Genomic DNA, 18,530 nt, shown 5'->3' on the forward strand with positions numbered 1-18,530 from the left:
TTTCTTTCTTAGCACATACAATAATGATGTTTTTTATAACCAGTGGCATTTTAGGTTCAACGAAATGTTGTAGATACTCATTAAAGGCTAGATACCATGAATTGAACTCATTCTTGGTACTATATATTCCCAACAGCTACTAAAGTGTGTAGTACTCCTGTAACCAAAGAAACCAGTTCATTCTCAATTTGGTTTTCCTCTTCTCCAAAGGTACAAATTTTCAAAATTTTCTACCATCTGTAAGACGTACCACTTGTCTTGACTTTTTCTTTCCTTTCTTCATTTGTCGGGTTAGCTATCAATAAGATCATGTTCACCTTCCTCAGTGTTTTCATACCTACATGGATACAAACAGGAATTTCCTAGGAATTTTGTTTAGTGTGTTAATATAGCCAGGCTATGGCGTGTGCTCTGTCCTGGATGTGATGAAGGCTCATTAATGAATTGGTGCCTCCTAAAGGAACAGTTTCCCTGTTTTTTCTGGAATCCAGTTTCTGTTGTGTCTTAAAAAAAAAAAAAAAAAAAAAACAAAACTAGTGATCTCTGTATCACTGGCCTCTTCAAAATCAAATGGATATGATGTAATCTAGTGAAAAGAGCTTATAGTGTAGCATCAGACAGACCTGGATTTGAATCTTAGCCCTACCATTTACATGTTCTATGCGGGACCTTTACTAAATTCTCTCACTACTCTAGACCCCTGCTACTGCTGCTGTTATGTTGGCCACCGTAACTGTGTTCACTGTGAGGAGCTGTTCTGGACAAGCCTCCGAAATCTACCCTAGTCCTGCCACGCAACTAAAATGCTCCCACCCACCGAAAATGGTACATCTTCTGAGAACCCGAGTCTCTTAGAGAAGAACAAGATGAAAGCAAAAAGATCATAAAGATGATGTATCCATTTGCCTTTTAAAAAAAATTACAGGCTCTCTTAAGGGCCAGAATAGCTTTGAGTTGAATTCCTATAAGGGAATATAAATAATCAGATGAATTCTCATCTTTTTCTTTTTTGAAAAAAGTAAAAAATTTATTCTTAATCTTTTTTTTTTTTTTTTTGCTTTAGAATGTAATTAAAAGGCAGTGAGGCTGGCCTTGATACAAAGTGCACAGATGCAGTTCTACAGAAAATGTGTCTTTGGCAGATGAGATTCTTCCTGTGAATGTTCTGTTTATTGCTACCATAAATATTCTATTGTCAAAACATGACTTGCTGTTTATTAGTAGCACTGACAGGAAGATTCCTATTAATGGCAGCATTCTTATTACCCATAGACCCTGTCACTTTTAACTTTGCAATTCCAAGAGAATTGTATTTGGTAATTACTTAAGATATTTCTTAGTTTATTGATCCCCACCCCTGTTTAACTGAGTGAAGTTTGAGTGGCAGTTCTTCTGCTCAGTGATTTATACTGGGAAAAAATCATCAAATCTCATCTTTGTATGCAGGGAAAGACCTCCCGTCTATCAGCCCTGATCTTGTTCCCCTTCAGCCTGCCAGAAAAACACAGTGCACTGAGCACCCACTGAGAGCAGTGCACTGAGGAAAATGCATCGGCCCCTGCCCTTAGAAAGCTTACAGCCTTAACATGGGGGCGAGCCAAATACACATGCTTAACATGCATCTGGAATGGTTGCTTTAGAGGGACTTGAGTCTGAATTATACTGCTTGTCTTTTGGAAAGTTTTATTTAATTTTTTTGAATTTGTCTCATCAGAAAAACGGAAGTGATAATACCCATCCCGTGAGTTTGTGAGACTTAACCCTGCAAGTAGCGAACATTCTGCCCAAGTTAATTCCCTGCATCTTTGTGTCTTCCTCCCTGACTTTGGCAACGACATTTGCCTCATGTGAGCCTCACAACAATCCTGTCAGATAGCTTGGGTATCACCCTCATTTGTTGGGGAAACTAAGGCCCAGAATAGCTGTGAGTATAGTCCTTAGACTCATCCAGCTGGTTGAATGGTGAGGTCAAGCCAAAAGCCCAGCTTTCCTGACTCGTGTTCGGTGTTTTTTCTGCTCTTTTACGCTGACACCTGAATGACTAAGAGAAGCGGGTGTTTGTGTGCTCAATAGATGTTCTTAGAAACGCAGCAGCCCTTCTTTGATGGCAGCATTAACCAGAAAGTATTTAGGCCTTGCGCTAACGTTTATGATTTCTCAACTTTATTCTCGTTCTGAGTCCTCGCTGTTCAGGCGGTAATGTGGTGCAGTAGAGAGAACATGGCTTCTGTAGTCAGAGCTCAGTTCAGATCTCAGCACTGTCAGTCCAGCGCTGTGTGATCCTGGGCAAGTAACTTCATTTCTCTGACCTTCAGTTCTCTTATCTGTGGATTAGAAACAAGAAATAATATTTAACAAGGTAATCGTGAAGATGAGGTGAATGAACAAATATAAAATGTCTTACACCTAGTAGGTGCTTGAGAAATATTAGGTCATTCAAACCTGTCCTTCAGCACTTGATGACGTGCAGTTGGCTACATCTTTCTAGTTCTATTCTGATCTTCTTCATCTAAAGCAGACTTTCCTTAGATTTCTACTAACTGGGCTCACTGTTTCTTAGAATTGAATAATTTTTTTCTTTCTGGATAGTCTATTATGAGTCTTTTATAATTATTTTTTATGAAATAATATTAAGTGATAAGAAGTTCTCAAGTTATATCCAAAATGTAAAAGGGGTCAGTTTTAATTTTCTACTATCAAGGCTTTAATAGTAAAGAAGTTTTTGTCTTAATTATAAAATTCATTTTTCCTTTCCATAGCTAGAATATGTATAAGATAGGAAAAGTAATTGCACTGGTTAATAATGGATTATCATTCTTAACAGAATGAAAGACATTTCTGTAGGAATACTCTTTAGAAATAATATTGATTCTTCATAAATAGAAATTGATGCCATTATAGTTCAGTGTTATTTTATGATTTATTATCTATTGATAAGACAATTATATTTCCCCAGATTCCTTAACTTCTATTACTTATATCCTTTTAAAAAAACTTGTGAAGATAGATGCCGTGAAATTCATGCTAAAAAACCACACGGTAAGTCTTACTTCCTTTCATTCATGACCAGAGTTTTCTGGGTAGTTTAGGGAAAGCGTTAGTAACTTTGGATGCTCTTTCGCTTTCATTAGAGTGAACACTTTCCCTTCCTTGGAATCAGCGACAGTTACAGTCTCAGTGACTTCAGGTGCCGAACCACCTTCTACACCGCCCTCACTCGCCTTCTGATGGTAGACCTAGGTAAGGTGAAGAATTCATTCTTAACTTGATTGATAAGGACTCAGCAATATACTTGTTCAGTTAAAGGATCAGACTACTAGTGAGTACCATATTTAAGTTACTAGAATTTGCCATCTTTGACAAGTTTTCTGCAGCTCTCCGTGCTTTGAGCATCAGAGCCAAAAGACAAATCTTTGTATTTAAAGTGGTATTTTTCACTTCGAATAGAACCCGCATTAATTCTTTAACCTCAGGATTTTTTTTCTGGGTATCCTTTCATCCATTAATTTTACTGCTATGAATCTAGAAGTAGTCTTAAATACAGAAAAGCTTTACACACAAAGATTTTCTTTGTAGTGACGTTTAATCTAAAGAGAAAAATGGAAATGTGATAGAGAATTGTAAAATTATAGCACATCTACTTACCTGATGGAGTAGTCTGTCGTCATTAAAATTAGGATTTGAAGGCAGTGCAATACATGACATTTTATATTATTAAGTGAAAAAGCTAGCTGTTAAACTGTGCAAATGATATGAGCGTGCCTGGGGTGTGGGTGGGGAATGCATCCAAAAAAGGCTTAAATGAAATTCTTTAAAAATGTTAAATGCTATTTTGTGGTAGCAAACTATAGGTGGCTTTTTCTCATTTTTAATTACTTGAAATTTTCTTTAAGGTGTTACTTTTATGATGGGAAAAAATATAACTTCTTTAAAAATTTTTCCATTGAAAAGCTGAAGTTAGCTAGACATATCCACAGGTAGACAATACCTGAGGATTTTTGTGGTGACCAGGTTACTCTGGGTTCCCATTTCCCCCCCATGTTTGAATACTGCAGGTTAAATTAATCAGTTTATAGACACAAGAAAGAGTTCAATCAATGACAATATCATCCTTAGAGGATATAATACTCATGATACTCTTTTTCGTCCTTTCTCTTGCAATGTATTGATTGATCCATCAACTTAAATATGAATTTTTCAAAAACATGATCATACAAAAGGAAAAAAGATAATTTTCTTTTGCACATAAAAGACATTGCTCCTTGTAGTAGAAAGGTGACTAAACCACCCTCTGTCCCACATCTGTATTATTTTCCTGAATTTCAACAGAATAAATTACCAGAGAGACAAACAGCCAAAAGTTGAGAGAAATGCATCTAGAATGATTAAGGAGCTTGGTGGGATTGATTTCTAAAGAAAGATTAAAAGAACCATGTATGTATAACTTGGCTAAGTGACAACTAGGGCTTGAGGCAAAGAGAACTGTCTATAAATATTTGAAGAGTGTAAACCAGGCATGCAAAACCCAATCATCTGCTACCTTAGGCAAGTGGGAGATCTGAGTGACAGCTTTGCACACTGCACCCGGGCCTGTGTTACCTCTTGGCTGCTGCACTGGAGAGAAGAGGAGCAACCCGACTCTTGTCATTGTCCTCAATAATCATTGAGAGAGCACATTGTACTGTGAGCTCTGAGGACAGGACAGAAACCAGCCAGGCATACAGGCCCCTGCCCTCAAGGAGCTTGCCCTCTTGCTTTCCTCCCAGTTGTCCAAGCATTAAAGAAGACTGTGTCTAGATCCTTGTCTAGACTGAATTTACTTCCTCAGGCCTTAAAAAAATGCTCCTTTAGTGACCCTTTCGGGCAGTGAAAGAAGTGGGGAGACCAAAGTTAAAGAGAACTAGATGGAGGAAATTTCCTAGAAGTAGGTTCATGTCACACACATTTTCAGGACCTGGAAATGGACCGGGTCAAGATCCTTTCTCATATAGTCATCATAGACAAAAGAACCTTCCATAAACCTGTGGTAGCTTAAACAACAGGACAGCGCCACCGGTATTCACAGCACACCCACACTTACCATTGTGACGATAACTGAGAGTCGTGATGGTGCCCGGAAAGACCCTGCATTACACACTGCCGCTTTGAAGATGACTTTTATTCAGTATCGCTTAATCTAAACTGTGAGGTATGAGAAGCTGAAGTAAAATATAGAAATTTGAATAACTAGAAAAAGATTTTATTAGATTTCTCAGGGTTAGATTCCTTTGAATTGCTTAACCCATAACAATATAAAGTATAAATTGACATTTTTTTAGGTTCTCAGTTTTTTCAAAATGGTGAATATCTATTACGTTGCAAACACGTTTTAGGTACCCAGGGAGAAATAGAAACCGACTATGTGGGAGTGTCTGGTGCGTGGTAGGTGCTCCGTACAAGGAAATTGAATCTGGGTATAGATAGGGTTAAAAACAATGGCAACTACAGTCATGGAACTTTTACATTGTTTGAAAAGAAAGTCTTTATTAGTGGTTTTCACTTTTTGAAATAATTAAATGTATATTATAAGCATCAAGGGACGATGTATGGTATATATTACCAGAGCTTCCATTTCTTGTTAAGAACCAGAGTTGCTCTTCTTCCCAAAATACACTGAGCTCCTTCAGGGCAGGGACTTGGCCTTTTTCATGTTTTCTAGCACTGATCTCTTCTTGCTACATTATAGGTGCTCAGTACATATTTAGTGAATGAATATCACATAAGTATATTGCAGCCAAGATGCCATCATCATTGTTCCTGAAATCAGCAGTTCCTGCCAGGGTCTTTCTGGGAGTAGCTTTGATCATTGGCCTCTCCAAGACAAAACAAATCAAGTGGCTGACTACTTTCACAAGTGATCAGCTACTCTCGGCCACTCTTGTGCTCGATTAATCGCTTGTTGCTCTCTGTTCAAAGTGTTATTACTTTATAGATGATCATTTGTTCAGTGTTGCTGAACACAGTTTTATTATTTGAAGCCTTGTCTCACAAACTAGGTTGACGAGAATGTTGCTGCCAGAGTTCCTGTATGTGTGGCTTTATAGTTTTCTATTGTGTATTCACTGTCATGGAAACAAAGAAAAAAGAGATGGTTGCCGTTGTCAAAAGAAGCATAGATCCATCTGTTAAATGAAAGAAGTAAAAATATTAGGTAATGAGAATTCTTCTCAAAGAAGAATTTGGGAAGAAATTTTTGTATCACTGATTTTTTTTTTTTTTTTTTTTGGTAAAAATCAAATAGAAAAAAACACCTTAGCAACCTGCTTGCAAAGCATGGGATGTAATTCTTGGACTGAAATATAAAGCGTATTCTAATTGAATCCAACAAACTAAGCTGAGTATGTTGGTATGAGCCATACATGCACATTGGAGTGATTAGAAAAGGGGAAAGAAATTGGGTGTCACATTAATTGGTGTTTACTTTGAAATGCATTTTGGTTTCTAGTCAATTATTTGTACTTTGTATGAATTTAATTAGATGCTGTGTGCCCCAGGTTGTATTTCAGATGAAAATGGGGGTTTTTTGGCAATAAACAGTTGTGCCATTTTATCAAATTGCTCCTTGGCTACACTAGATGAAATGTTCACTTGTATAAAGAACAGAATTGAAAGCATTTCATCATCGGAACGATGGTATTTAATGTTGGCAATGTATTTCTGTATTCTAAGAAATTATAAAAATTAATGCAAAAGCTCTCTTCGCAAGATAACAACACATACAGAAGAAAATGGGTGGCCGTCCATATGTGCACGCATGTTAGCCCTTCCAAGAATCACTTAAAGTTCCCTAGGTTATTTTTAAATTAACTTTGTCAATCTAATAAACTAAAGGAAAGATAATATTACCCAAGCCAGTAAATGGAGACCCTCCAGGGAGCTGTTCAGTATAAAATACTTGAATAAATAAAACCTTCTATTTTGTTTAATTTGAATAGAGGTGAATTCAGTTGACAAATATTGGAGAAGGGAAGTGTGGAAAACAACTACAACAATGCTCTTTGTTTTGTGGAGAACTGAATATTATTCATTGCAAATGAAGTTTTTACCAACCACAAACTTAGAATTACTCAGTGTCACTACAATTGTTTTTCCTTGGTGTCACTAACAGTTGCTTTCCTTGGCCTTTTTATGATTGCTCCTTACCCTGAACTACTCAGATGAGAAGCATGTTGATAGGATCTGAGTGAGCAGTGCTTTCTTCAGATACTCAAACTCTAAGAAAAAGTCATATCTTGTAATGATCAAGGGAATGTTAATATTAAAATGTTATTTATAGACATTAAGAGATATTTTCTCTTTAGGGAGGGGCGTGCTGTAACATTCATCTACCTTTGTGGCTTTTAATAGATAATTGGCACCTGAAGATATCCCTAGCTTAAATTTGAGGAATTTTAAATAAAAAGAAATGACTTGAAAAAAAAGGGAAGAGTATCCTAGAAATAGCTTCTAATGGTAAAAGTAAAAATATACAGAGGAAGGAAACTTTCCTTTTCTTTATTAATAATAACTAACATTTGTTTATAAATTTGTAGTCTGCAAATCACTCTCACATACATTATCCTATTTGATCCTCACAACAGCCCACATGAAATAGGCATTATTGCATTGCTCATGCGTTAGAAAGTTGAGGTTCAGTGAGACTAAATGACTTGCCCAAGGTCAGTCATATAACCTCTAGCCCTGTGACCACACATTCTCATTCACTTCTACTACTCTGTTACTTCACCTTTCATATTCTCAATCAATTAGGAAAGGTAACTTTTTCTTTTTCATTTTTATTTGAACTGTTTGGACTGAATGATTGATTTGAGGCTTGAGGGCAGTGAGAAGAAGGGAGAAGGAATTACTTTCCAAGCTTCTATCAAATAACCAGATAGATTCATGTTTATTATTTGCCCTGTATAGGTATATTATGGTTCTCTGGTCAATGAAAGTCAAATGTAGATTTTAAAATTTGTCCTCATGTCCTAATAATTGGCCAAAGCATATTTATTCTCATGGATAAAAAGAACACAGAGGTAGATGACCCAGAAGGGTTTAGCAAGTGAGAAGCTTGATCAGAAATAACTAATGTTCTGATAGATAGGAAGAATACATCAATATATCACCTGTGTCCATGACTTGGCAAAGACTATCTGGAAAATAGACATGGGGGGCGGGGGGACTGGGCAATAAGGGGTAAAGAAGCAGCTGGAAATACTTAGAATCTATAATGAGATAATTAAGACTAATTAGCCGGCCCTGTAGGCAGAAAGCAGCCCATTAAGTCCAGATCCAGTTTTAATAACTTACCTGGTTTTGAGGGTAGAGAGTCCAGAGTGCCCCAGGGAATAAGATGCTTTAGGGATGAAACTTTTAGGGTAGTTTTCCTAGAAAAGGAGTACAAGGGTCTGCAATGGGCAGTGTACTTTTCTTCTGAGAACTAAAATAAACATTCTGGTTCCCTAGGGAGAGGAATTAAAGGGAGCCTCAATTTTTCTCATCTATGAAATGGAGATATCTATCATAAGGAATTGTTATGTGCTTTAAATAAAGAGGTGTGAAAAGGCCTGGAACAATTCCTATCACAAAATAAGTACTCGGTATATATTAATTAAGACAAAATTATTTATTGGATGTACAATCAGGGGCACTGACGGACACCAGGACCTCAAAATGAGGTAAATTCAGTACCTCTAATGCAGCTACTCTGCCTTCAGCCCCCGCGCTATGATTTTCCTACAGAAGCAGGAACTGATGACACTTCCTGACAAGTACTAAAACAGCCTGCCCTCCCTGAAGCCTTAGTCCTATCACAGCCAGCTGCACGTCCTAGGCTGTGTAGGGGGAAACTGAAATGAAAATTAAATCTTGGCCCAAGTTAGCTCTAGGTAAGCACCTTTCTCAAGACCTATTCTAATAGAACTGGAGAAGTGCTATCCTAATGAAACACTGGGGAACAGCAGATGATGCGGGCCTAGGCCTGCAAAAATCACTGGCTCTTTTGATAGGACCATTGGTGATTGGTTTTAAATAGATTATTTTCCTCACTCATCTGCCTCTCTGTCTCCTTGTTTGTCTCCCCTCTTTATTCTCGGTAGTTTGGAACAGAGAGCTTCATAACATTAAATCTGATCTTTACTAACTATATTAGTTTTCTATTACTCCCATTACAAATAACTGCAAATTGAATGGCTTAAATATTACAGATTTATTATTTTACAGTTCTGGAGGTCCGAAGTCCAAAATGGGTCTCAGTGGGCTAAAGGCAAGGTGTCAGCAGGGCAGCGTTCCTTTCTGGGGCTCTGCGGAAGAATCTGTCCCCTTGCCTTTTGCAGCTTAGATGCCACCTGCTTTCCTTGGCTCGTGTCCCCCTTTCTCCAGCAACATCAGGTCAAGTCCTTCTGCTGCCATCTCTCTGGTTTTCCCCATCTACTTTTCTCTACCACTTTCAAGGACCTTTGTGATTACCTTGGACCCATTTGGATAACCCAGGATAGTCTTCTATTTTAAAGATGATTAACAACCTCAATTCCCCTTTGTTTATAACCTAACATATTCACAGATTCCAAGGATTAGGACGACGTGGGCATCTTTGCGCGGGGGGGGGGGGGGGGGTTCAGCCTACCATACTAACCAATCACTAATACCAAAGTATTTCACACAATAGTCGTCATATAATAAATCCCAGTAACTGTTGGCTATCATCATTTATTATTATCATAATTACTTGTACTATTAACTTCTCCTTGACTACTCCCTCAGATCCCCAGTAATCCAGCCTCTATTTGCATTTGAATTTGAGGAAATGAGAAGTTTCACTGTGGTACATACTTTTAAGGATGGAGAGAATTTTGTTGATGGTGGTTTTTTTGTTGTTTTGGGTTGGGTTTTTTGTTTTGTTTTGTTTTGAGATTCACATGCCATAAAATTCACCCTGTAAGTACAAGTTCAGTGGTATTTAGTACATTCAGAATATTCACAAGGCTGTGAAACCATCACCATTATCTAATTCCAGAATATTGTCATCACCCCAGAAAGAAATCCTGTATCTTAAAGTAGTCATTTCTTACTTCTCCTGCCCCCGGCCCCTGGCAACCACTAATCTGCTTTCTGTCTCTATGGATTTGCCCACTCTAGAAATTTCATATAAATGGATTCATGTAATACGTGGCCCTTGTGTCTGTCTTCTCTCACATAGCATAATGTTTTCAAGGTTTATTCATAGGTTAGCATATCTCAGTACTTCATTCATTTTTATGGCTGACTGATATTCCATTGTATGGCTATACCACATTTTGTTTGAACCATTGCATTTTCACCTTTTGGCTGTTATGATAATGCTGGTACGAAAATCTGTATGTAAGTTTTTGTGTGAACATACCCTTTGAATTCTCTCAGGTGTATACCTAGGAGTACAATTGCTAAATCAAATGACAGTTCTACATTTAACTTTTTGATTAACCACCAAACTGTTTTCTGCAGTGGCACATCATATTATATTGGCTGCACCACTTATATTCCCACCACTCAAGGGCTTAAATTATATAAAATAACCAATGAAGTGTCCTAAAAATAACATATCTGAGAGCCAATATGCTAAAAAGGTTACTGTTAGTATTTTAATGTGACTTCTCTGAAGGAAAAAAAAAAATTGAAACTCCTAAAATGAATAACTTTCTGTTGAATCAGATCCTTAGAAATCCAGTAGAGGGGATTAGATTTGGGTTTTACCGAAAAGCTGAAGAATTTATCATTTTTATTATGCATGACTGAGAACTTAAACAATGTTATGTTAATATTTACTTTTCCTGATGACAATGAAAATATTAGTCTGTAAGTTGGCACTTCACCTTCAAATCATACTGGTTTTGGGGCCCTGGTCAGAAAAAAAAAAATGAGCAGCTTTAATTATTATTCATAAAATGATCACATACACATTTGGCATGCTAAATATATGACTGCATACTTGCATATGAAGTTGTAAAAGAGTGAACTTGTGTTTTCTCCTTTCCTATCAGAAGCAGTAATTGATACCTCTAAGAGTAATACAAATAAGGAAAAAAGTCTCTAATAAATGTTGCATAGAGTTTGTTTGCATGACATAAACAAAAACGACCAGTTTTCCAGCTTAGATAATACGATATATCACCTTGCAGTAAGAGAGGAACAGTGCTAACTGAAACATAAACATTTTTGTAGAAATAATGCACCAGTGTATCATATTTGCCCATCTTAAACTCAGATGATTGCTGAGGAATCCCTTTCTCCCTACCAGAACCAGTCTGGTTGTTCTTCACGTCTTCTAACTTCATGCAGCTCTAAACTCAAGATTCTGTGACCCTGACTTCAGTGCCCACCTCGGATACCTTCCACCCCTTTAGAGACAGGAGGAAGAGCATGAGCTGGCAGTAAAGCTAACGGAATTGGGGATCCGAGTCCACTGACATGCACCAGCCCAAGGATGTTGGGCAAACCACTTAACCCCTTTGAGCCTTTCTGTTTGCATGTAAAATGAAGGAAATCATCATACAACTCCATAGGATTGTTGGGACCATTAATGACTTGCAGCAGTGCTTGGAACCTAGGAACAGCTACATGGGGGTCTGTTAAGTAAATCAAGTATTAAACTCATTGCCTTCACATAATAAGCACTCAGGAAATAACAATTGTTAGTCAGTCACTACACAACTACTTCTTGAATGCCAGACCCTATTCTAGGCACTGGGGATGTAGTCATGACCAAAACAGATGAAGTTCCTGCACCAAGGAGCTTACATTCTATTAGGGAAGACCATGAATTTATATATGTGAACATACAGCCCGGTCACAGCGAGTCCCATAAGAAAAACAAAGTAGGTTATGGGAGTGGAAAGTGGGTGGGGGTCGGGGGTGAGTTTTGCAGTAATGTTTTAGATAGAGAGGTCAGGGAAGCCATTTCTGGGGATGTGACATTAAAGTAGAATTGCTCTTCACCTTCCTATCTTAGACTTCTCCCTGCACATTTTGGTGGCTTGTTTTCTGTGCCTTGATTTCCCCTGTACCTCCAACTTTGACTGAGGAAAGAGATGACTCAGGAAGTTTTTTTATCTATAGCTCTGTGTATTAAGTGAGGGGGTGAATGGTAAAGTCCTGAATTTGTCTTTGTTCTGATTAAATATCCTTACCTTGGGAAAGCTTTGTTCCCAAAGGAAGGGTATTAGGGTGGAGGACAACCTGCTGGTCACGCTTTGATCACTGTAATCACCTCTCTAGGTCCATATAAAACGCCAGACAACAAAAATGTTAATGACTATCATTTATCCAAAACCAGAATGCTAACAGGTAGCAGAGCCAGTATTTGACCTTAGAACCTTCAAAGCGTCCACTCTTCCTGTACCCTTACCTGCCTTGTTACCACTATTCTCATTAGTAATTCCATATTTAGAAGATACTTTATCTTAGGAGAGTAAGATTACGTAGCTTAAATATAAGGTACATATGTATTATTTATTTAAGGATTTGATAATGTCTGCTTCAGTTGGCTATTGTATTATTCATATCAGGTATTAAGAAAATAAGGGATTTTTAAAATTCACCTTTATTTTCATTCAAATACAATATTTCCCTAATACATGCCAGGCACCATTCTAGTTGCTAATACTATAATGCTAATGCCACCACTACTATTTATTGAGCATCTTCTATTTTTCGTGTGTTATAACATTTAATATTCACAAAGATAGATATTTTTGTCCTCATTTTGTAGATAAGAAAACTGAGACTCCAGGTAATTAGTGCATATCGAAAGCTGAACAGTAAGTGGTGGAGCAGACACTAGTTCTGTTCATTGCCGAGCCTTACCTGCCTACATCATTGTCCTTCACTGAGAAATGCAGAGACGCACAGTCTGAGCTCTCCGGAAGCAAAGCCAAAGATACTATCAGCGTAGGCTGATAGAGCTAATATTTACATATACACATTATACATTTTGTTTTACCTAATCCCCACAGTAACCCTCATCAAATGGTGGTAGTGGTGGAATGACGTTAGGCATTATTATTAGTGTTCGTAGCTATATGCCTAAATCTCTGCAAATTCGAGGCCGACTGATCAATGTTACCTATTGTCAAGAGCAGACAAAAGGCTGTGGCAACCCACAGGGAGAAGGGGATGGCTTGTGGTGGGGCCTTAGAGAGTACTTGCCGGCGAGCTTAGCTCAGATTGGGAGAGCCGCTGTTTCACCTGGCCTTGGAAAAATAAGACCTTCTGTAAAGGACTCTAATGTTATCACCCGCTGACAGAGGACGTAGCTAAGAGGAGTAGCTTGGTCACATAGCCAGTTGACAGAACAGGGATTATAATCTGGTCTGCCTTACCCCTCACCTAGAGATCTGACCCTTGTTTAGAACAGCATACCAGGAAAGACTCATTGGCCTTTTGGTATCTCTTTGTGAACAAAGCTAAGTCCCTGATTCTTTTGAACTCTGGAAACAAAGTGCGTAAGGTTAAAGGGGAAGGAGAAGTAACAAAAGATCAGGATCAGCCAGAGCAGCCACTCCTTAAGAGTTTGAAGATCCTCATTGTGCCATTGACCTTGTGTTACGTGGCCTTGGAGCTCAGTTTCCTTATCTGTAGAATGATGTACAGACCAGTGTTTCTCAAATATGTGCTTGCATCTGAGTCACCTGGAGGGCTTCTTAAAACAAATTTCTAGACCCCCACCCCCACCCCCAGAGTCTCTGATTCAGTAGCTCTGGGATGGAACCGGGAATTTACAACTGGTAAGTTCCCAAGAGATGCTGATGCTGCTGTGTCAAGGACCAAACTTGAGAATCACTGATCTCTTCTCTGAGATCTTGTTTCCTCTCTAATGCTCTATTTAAAAAGTGATAGCATCGAAATCAAGACGTCTGGACCATTTAGTTTCAGTTCCCAAGTATGCTACCTTGAGTAAGTCACTTAAGCTTTCTCTGCCTGTTTCTTCATCAGTAAAGTGGGGGGCTCACAATTCCTGTGGCATAAATGAAGGAGAGAATCAGCTCTCTCGTTTAAAAGAAACCCCTCGGGGTACCTGGGTGGCTCAGTTGGTTAAAGTGTCTGCCTTCAACTCAGGTCATGATCTCCAGGTCCTGACATCGAGCCCCACATCAGACTTCCTGCTCGGTGGGGAGTCTGCTTCTCCCTCTCCCCTGGGCCTCCCCCCACTCAGGCGCTGTCTCTCTCTCTCTCTCTCTCAAATAAATAAAATCTTTTTAAAAAAATAAGAAAAGAAACCCCTTGGGACGCCTGGGTGGCTCAGTGGGTTGAGCATCCAACTCTTGATTTCAGCTCAGGTCATGATCTTGGGGTCGTGAGATGGAGCGCCGCGTCGGGCTCCACATGCTCAGTGTGGGGTCTGCTTGAGATTCTCTCCCTCTCCCTCTGCCCCTCCCTCTGCCCCTCCCCCTGCTCACTCTCTCTAAATAAATAAATAAAATCTTAAAAAAAAAGAAACCCCTTATGAAAAGAATACTATATAGATTATCAGTTGTGTAGCCAAGATACAGAAGCAACCTAAGTGTCCATCGATACATGAATGGATAAGGAAGATGTGGTGTGTACACACACACACACACACACACACACACACACACACAACGAAATACTACACAGCCATAGAAAAGGATGAAATCTTGCCATTTGCAACAACATGATTGGACTTAGAGGGTATTATGCTAAGTGAAATGAGTCAGACAGAGAAAGAGAAATACCATATGATTTTACTCAGGTGGAATGTAAGAAAAAATGAATAAACAAAAAGTAGAATCAGACTATAAATACCGAGAACAAACTGATGGTTGCCAGAGGGAAGGGAGGTGAGGGGATGGGCAAAACAGGTAAAGGGAGGTGGGAGATACAGGCTTTCAGTTATGGAATGAATAAGTCACGGTAATAAAAGGCATAGCTTAGGGAATGTAGTCAATGACATTGTAATAGGTTGTGTGGTGACAGATTGTAGCTACACTCGTGGTGAGCAGAGCATAACTATAGAGAGGTTGAATCACTATGTTGTATACCTGAAAATAACGTAACATTGTCAACTAAAATATAAATTTTTTAATAAAAAATTAATAAATTGCGATTTATGCATATCCATGTTTGAAGTGAAGATTCTGTTTTGATAAAATCCTTGAGGAAACTGCTGTCTACATTTCAAGGGAAAAAACAGTAGAAAATGACTTGTTTCTATAAAGAAAATGAAGCTTAGTGCAAGAGGAAGTGTACCCATGGAGAATGTACTTAAAATCCAAATGACCCATGAGGGACCCCATCTTATTTGGCAGATAAAAGTTTCCCTGCTATCTATTTAACAAATTAATAAAAAAAGAACATAAATAAAGGGGAATAATAACTTAGAGCTATCTGGGCACCTGAGTCTGTGAGCCCTTTAGGGCCTTGGCACCTAAAGAGAAGGGGGAAAAAAGGATCCCTGTCTCTGAGGCTTTGAAAGTGGCTTTCCTTGAGGCATTGGGGAAGCTCTGGGGGCAGTAAGAACTGAAGGGCTGAGATGCCTGGGGCATGCGTCTGTTTGATCCAATAAAGAGCCAGAAAAAAAAAAAAAAAGGCTGGTAAGTAATTTTGCTATTTCATTTGGTGCAAAAGAGAAGGCAAAACACCAGAATATTCAATGAGCCAAACAAAGTACAAAATGCAGCATGAGCGTGAATGCAGTCTGACCCCTTCCCTGGAACATTTCTGCGCCTGAATGAAGCCCTCACTGCCTAGGCTAATGTACAGTAGCACGCATTTTAAACCATGGTGACCCTTTTGTTTTTCTGATAGGCGAAGATGAAGACGAATTTGAGAATTTCATGCTGCCTCTTACAGTCTCTTTTGAAACAGTATTACAAATATTCAACAACAACTTTAAACAAGAAGATGTAAAGGTGGGTTTGTTCCTAAACATGACGAAAGATGATTTTGCTCATTCTGGGGTATATAGATCCACAAGAAGGTTTCTGCATATTTGTATGTGCTCCGTGCTTCATCAGTCTTGCTTCCTCAACTGCAAGTGTCTTTGAGTTGTACTTTCCATGTAAGTACTTCTTTAGTTTCTTACACAAATTGACTTTGAGGTCAGCGAGTGATTTTGGACAGTTTATGATTAGATGATTTATCTCTTGTGGCACGTAGTATCTTTAAAAGAACACTTCTCATGGGTACAGCACTTGAAGCATCCCTGTTCCCTCATCTACCCTGCACTGTATGCCTCAACATATTTATATGGAGAATGCACACACATACACATGCGAGAACACTACATCTCTAAATATTTTTTTAAACAAGAATTTATATAAATCAAGACTTTATTAAATGGCTAGGCATATATGTATAAATAGGAGCTGGTCGTGAAGTATTGCATTCTTAAACTGAACAAAGTGATTAGGATAACAGATAGCTAAATAAGGTTTTTATGTGCCTGTGGGAGCCGTATTAGGATTGATTTGACAAGTCGGTTCAGCTGTGGCAACAGTCATAATATCTAAGACAACATTATGTTTTATTAGTAAAATCCTTAAGTGTAGCAAGCTGTTTGTGACAAAACAGTCCCATATTTTAATGTGGGGGGGGGGGTGGGGAACACAAGATCTGCAAAATAGGAATAGCATCTTCTGAAATCATAATGTATCTGGGCTATATTAAATAGATTGACACTGATTATTATTTTTAAAAGACTAATAAATGTACTCTTGAGGATGCAGGCACCTTTGTCAGTGATGTTTGAGTCATATTTTATTGTTATTTGGAATAAGTCAAAAACATTAACCATCATTTTGCATAGCTTCTCTTGCTACCAAAAAAAAAAAAAAGGAAAAAAAATTAGCAGTAAAAAGCCAGATAGTAAAACAAAGGCCTTTGATGATGATTTTAGGGTAATTCTTCTACCAAAAAATAATTAGCCAAATGCGATACCTTTTGAAATAGAGTTTTTGAAATGAATGTTTATCAACATGAAATAGTCATAGAATTTTAAAACCAAAAAGGACCTTAGAGATTTTCTTTGTGTTCATCATCTTGTGAAAACTCTTCACCAGAGTTTCTGCTCAGGTCAGCTGTATTTTTTTAGATGTCTTCCAAATATTTTGAAGGACTAACAAAAACTTTGCTGCTTTAAGGTGGCCCTCGGTGCCCTTTATATCAGAAAGAAGCAGTGAGGTTGAAAAACACCATCTTTATAAAAATTACATTTGTCTCATTTGAAGACTTCATTATACTCCAAGCCCATTTTGATGTCGTCCCATCTAGTTTGATAGAAACCATCTTCCTAGAGTCATTTTTAATGGAGTTCCAGTGATATATCCCTAAACCAGCAAGTTCTTAACGACCCTGGAAAGTGACTGCTTGATTACACTTTAACGGTATTTGCAAATAAAATCACAAGTAATTAAGGGGAAATCTCCAGGCTTTTGAGCAAGTTTGATGCATGATAACTGCCTGATTCAGCTTCATCTAGAGTAATGCTGTGTAGGCAACAGCTACTGAGATCAATAGCAACGTAATGATAGCGGCAGAATTAAGTGAGTAACCTGAGAACTGTGCCTCAGAATGCATGCAGCTGCCACGAACCAAGGCCACACAGTGCACTCCGTGCTTCCGTCCTAAATGTTCATCAAAAGACGCCCTGCAGGAAAATGGAGTTAGATGCTCTTTATTGCTGATCGTGTCTCTTGCCACATTTATCAGGGAAATTGGATTAGCAGTTGGCAGCTGCAGGTAGACAAGATTCTGCAGTGATTAAATATGCAGCTTGGCTGCATTTGTTGTGACAGACCTTTAGTAAATTCTACTGTAAGCACCATCTGTCTAATTTGTATAAAGAAAACTTGGTGCTTTAAGCTACCGATAAAGAACTAAATCTGTTGCTTTATCATAAACAAAACTTTTGCACTAAATGCTTTTAAATGTAATTTATTAGGTTAAGGCTATTTTTCTATCATGATGAATAAATAATACATGCAAAAGTGCTTTCAGGTACTTCATTTTGCGAGTACTAGAGATAAAAACGGTTCTGTTTTGTTCTTCAATAAAGTATTTAGTATTCCAATCCACAGGAGGTGATGCTGTTAAAATATCTCTACGAAAATGCCGCAGGACTGCCAAATTCATTTAATTTGCAACCCTTACCAGCATTTTCTAACTCCCTATTTATAGATATTTTTCAAATGCGGATTTCAGGATGAACATAAGCAGCAAGGACTTATGTTGCCAAATTGAAATATGGTTGTGAGGGGAGGAGATGCTGCAAAACTCTTAAATTTATAGCTTTGTTTTCTTACTTAGTCCTAATAAAATTGAAGAGAACATTGAATTTTTGTCTTGGGTTTTTCTCTTCATAGTAAAGGGAAAAAGAAAGAAAATGCTGTGACAAATCCTGGCTCCAAAGCATTAGTTCAAAATATATGTGTTCCCCCTATAATTGTATCCATAGTAAAATATAGTCCACTACTCCCTTGACTCGTGCATCATTTTTGATTTGGCCATGACGTCAT

General features: G+C 38.1%; 1 protein-coding gene across 9 annotated transcripts in view; it reads left to right on the forward strand.

The window, feature by feature from the left end:
- RANBP17 (RAN binding protein 17) overlaps positions 1–18,530 on the forward strand; it is a 319,843-nt gene that overhangs the window by 228,417 nt on the left and 72,896 nt on the right. For all 9 annotated transcript variants that reach the window (XM_044388576.3, XM_044388577.3, XM_026510957.4 and 6 more), the window contains 3 exons: positions 2,976–3,039; positions 3,132–3,240; positions 15,823–15,926. In XM_044388576.3, coding sequence (XP_044244511.2) covers positions 2,976–3,039; positions 3,132–3,240; positions 15,823–15,926 — 277 coding nt within the window. The remainder of the gene's footprint in view (positions 1–2,975; positions 3,040–3,131; positions 3,241–15,822; positions 15,927–18,530) is intronic.

The sequence above is a fragment of the Ursus arctos genome, unplaced genomic scaffold (genome assembly GCF_023065955.2).
Source record: "Ursus arctos isolate Adak ecotype North America unplaced genomic scaffold, UrsArc2.0 scaffold_15, whole genome shotgun sequence".
NCBI lineage: Eukaryota > Metazoa > Chordata > Mammalia > Carnivora > Ursidae > Ursus > Ursus arctos.